The following is a 3,570-nucleotide window of genomic DNA, read 5'->3' as shown; positions in this document are numbered from 1 at the left end:
TGAGCGGAGAGGAAGGAGCTGAAGCACCGATCGTTAGAACAAAGGTACAATTTTAACTTGTTACAACACAAGCCTATACTGCTTCTAGATTGAGGCTTATATTGGGACAAGATTAGAAGAGTTTAGCCTGACATTAGGTTTTGTCTTGTGATGTGTCTTGCAGAGAATATGGATCCCTTCAAAGAACCACATTTTCTTGGGCTAGTCATTGATATGCTCAGGGAGCTGCCCTGCCTGTGGCAGATGAACAACCCCTTTTATAAGGACCTAAGAAAGAGGAAGGCAGCGCTGGAGAAACTGCTTGCTTTTGTGAAGATCATGGTCCCCACGGCAGACATGACCTATGTGATGGCCAAAATTGGTGCCTTGAGGAGTACATATCTGAGGGAGCGTAAGAAGGTCCGGGAGTCCATGAGATCAGGAGATCCAGATGACATTTATGTCCCCAGGATGTTGTACTATGACAGGCTGCATTTTCTGGCAGACCCGAGGAAACCCAGGCCACCACTTTACCGTCTTTCATCAAGGCTTCCTTCATTCCCAGCTGAGGCTTCCAATGTCCAACCTGGGCCTTCCAGGCAGCAACATGTGGAGGGGCCCAGCCCACACACAGTTGGGTTTTCCGCCAACATGGTCCGATCAGGCATTTTCCGCTGGAATTTCTGACTGTGTGTACAAGTTATAAGACTGGGAAGCCATTCAATTTCATGTGTGTGTAAAGGCAGGCATCCCAATACTTTTGACAATATAGTCTATGTCTTTAATAATTAGGATTCTAGCCAGAATATAAGTACACGCCTTCTTTAGGAGGTCACTGATGTTTTTTAAATTTTAATGCAAAAAATACAATACATAAACAATTTTTTTTATATAATATAAAAGAAGATGTCACGCTGAGTAAATAGATACCAAACATGTCCCACTGTAAAATTGTCCATGCCCACAAAACGGCTACAGAATAAGTAGAATTTACTATTAATAGGCTTTGCTTTAAATTCCTTTACAGGTTACCTCTTTAGATGTACAAAGGAGGTCTAGAGCTAGAATTACTGCCCATAGATGTTTGTGGCGATACCTCACATAAATGGGTCGATCGCGGTTTGCGTGCATGCAGGGTGGACTTATGCCTTCGCTTTTGTGTGCTAGCACAGGGGGTGGGACACTTTAAAAAAATAATTAAATTATTAACATATTTATTTTTACACTGTTGCTTTAAATTTTATTTATTTTTTATCACTTTTATTACTGTCACAAGGAATGTAAACATCCTTGTGACAACAATAGGCAAGTGACAGTTACTCTTTATGGAGTGATCTGGGGTCTATAAGAGCACAAATCCCTCCTTTGCACTTAAAAGCATTCAAAACGCCAAGATCAGCATTTTTGAATACTTTCAATTTTCTAAAAATGGCACCATTAAAGTGGAGTTCCACCCAAAAGTGGAACTTCCACTTTAAGCCCTCCTCGGCCCCTGACATGCCACATTTGGCATGTCATTTTTTTGGGGGGTGTGTACCCTTTTTTTCTTGGGACTTTCTGTCCCACTTCCTGCTTCCTATCTTCAGCTGCCTAGATGGCTCCTCTTGCCCTAGACAGACCCTCCCTGCCAGCAATCTTCTGGGACACAACTCAGGTCCCAGAAGATTGTCTGGCCAATAGGGCAGCGCAACTCGTGCATGCGCAGTGCGAGCCCGGCCATATAGCCGTAAGCTGTCACGGCCGGGTTCCCAGAGATACCATGACGTCGCTGAAGAGAGGAGACGGAGAGGAGCTAACCTCCGGGTGGCCACATCTCTGCACTGTGGGACAGGTAATTGTCGGTTTATTAAAAGTCAGCAGTTATGCTTTTTGTAGCTGCTGACCTTTATTAAACTAAAAAACGGATGGAACTCCGCTTTAAGATGGCGGTAAACCGAAAGTGATATGTCATCGCTTCCAGGTTACCATAGCAGCGACCCAATCAAAGCTGATCCTGGCATTCTTCGGGTCTCAGACTAGCTGGTGGATGTGCCAGCTAATAGCCCGGGTCCCCCGATGGGACAAGAGAGCCTGAGCGAGCCTTGGAAGACGGGATGGGCAATGTCTTCTCCCGATGCTTGTAATAACAACTATATGGCTGGTTAGCTGCTCCAGTTGTCATCACAAGACAGCCAACCGTCGGCTCTAAAAAACAGTACCGGGTGATGCCTGCAGCTCAGTACAAGCACTTGAAGTCAAATAACATACCATGTACATGATTTGGCAGCAAGTGGTTACAATTTTATATTCATCAAAACATCTTACATTTGCAGAGCTCCTAAGGGTTCATAAAAGTCAATGTTTATCTTGTACTCCCTGGTATGGGTCACCTATCCTCAAACAACCCTTGACATAGAATTATTTTTAGTGCCTTGTAATTGTGTGTAAAGGTTTTGAAAACAACCTTCATAATTAAAAGAGACTTGTTTATAACTTTTTTATTGGTATATTATAATATTATATATTATTTGTTATAATGAAGTGACTGTAAGAAGCAGAAGTACCTTTGAACCCACCAGATGTAGCCCCAGAACATTTATCATTGGTAGCTGAGAACCAGTACAATGTATATGATCTTATAGTATGTGAAAACAGCACCACCTGCTGGTCAGGAAAAAGAAATGACAAGGAGTTTTTACCATTACACCTGGGTGGATATGTAGCACTGTGCACCAGCTCTCAGAGCACACAGGTACACAGCTGAATCTGACAATGACAGGCCATGGATGGTTAAAGTCATATTATTGTCACCGGTCTCTGATTGGAACTTTCCAGGCTTCAATTCTTGGTTTTTATTCTTGAAATTGGATTGACTTTTTCCCCCCTGGACAAGAATATACTGTATCTGATGAGGATACTGACGATACCAGAACAGGTATGGAGCTGTGTCACTAGTGGAGTAGGTACAGGATAATGTTATTGTTTCTCCAATTTCTCCATAAAGATGCTGGTCTGTCGATTTTATATAGTCACCATGGACAAAATCTGAAACAGAATAACAAGCATTAGATCAAACATATTTCTTTACATCTATTTTCATATATAATTTCATATTAAAAATATAATTCTGCAAGTGGCATATCATGAATATATTACACTTACTTGATAAATTAAGTATCAGTAAGGAGGTCAGTAATACAGATGGGATAAAGCTGATCATTGTCTCTGAATGTACAACATACAAGATTGTTGTGTGACTGATGTGTACCAGTGAGGATCCTTCTGAGCTCCTTGATGTATAGTAATGTGGGAAGGATGTGACAGGAACACAAACATCACCCACATCAACACACCCACATGTTACGGGCGGTTTAGAGAAATTTCAACTACAAATAATGCTTTGCTAACATGATGTCCTTTAATCCGAGCTGGAAAGGTAAAAATTCTTTAGTATGAAGCAACATGTGTAGGCCAATGACGCTAAAAAAGGTTAATTAAAGGTTAGTTAATTAGTTAACTAATTAACTAATTAACTAACTAATTAATTAATTAACTAGTTAACTAATTAGTTAGTGAATTAAAGGTTAGTTAAGATTAAACAGCATTAGTATA

At 41.0% G+C, this 3,570-nt stretch overlaps 1 gene segment (V, D, J or C); it reads right to left on the bottom strand.

Annotated features, from left to right (window-relative positions):
- Positions 1-2,659: 2,659 nt before the first annotated feature.
- On the bottom strand, positions 2,660-3,178 carry LOC143987075 (T cell receptor alpha variable 38-2/delta variable 8-like). The segment is given in 2 exon segments: positions 2,660-3,003; positions 3,121-3,178. Coding segments are annotated over 2 exon segments (402 nt in total).
- Positions 3,179-3,570: the final 392 nt, after the last annotated feature.

This window comes from Lithobates pipiens, unplaced genomic scaffold (assembly GCF_037356315.1).
Source record: "Lithobates pipiens isolate NorthernLeopardFrog02 unplaced genomic scaffold, aLitPip1_a1.2 Scaffold_1, whole genome shotgun sequence".
Lineage (NCBI taxonomy): Eukaryota > Metazoa > Chordata > Amphibia > Anura > Ranidae > Lithobates > Lithobates pipiens.
This window is presented reverse-complemented; position numbering and strand designations above follow the sequence as displayed.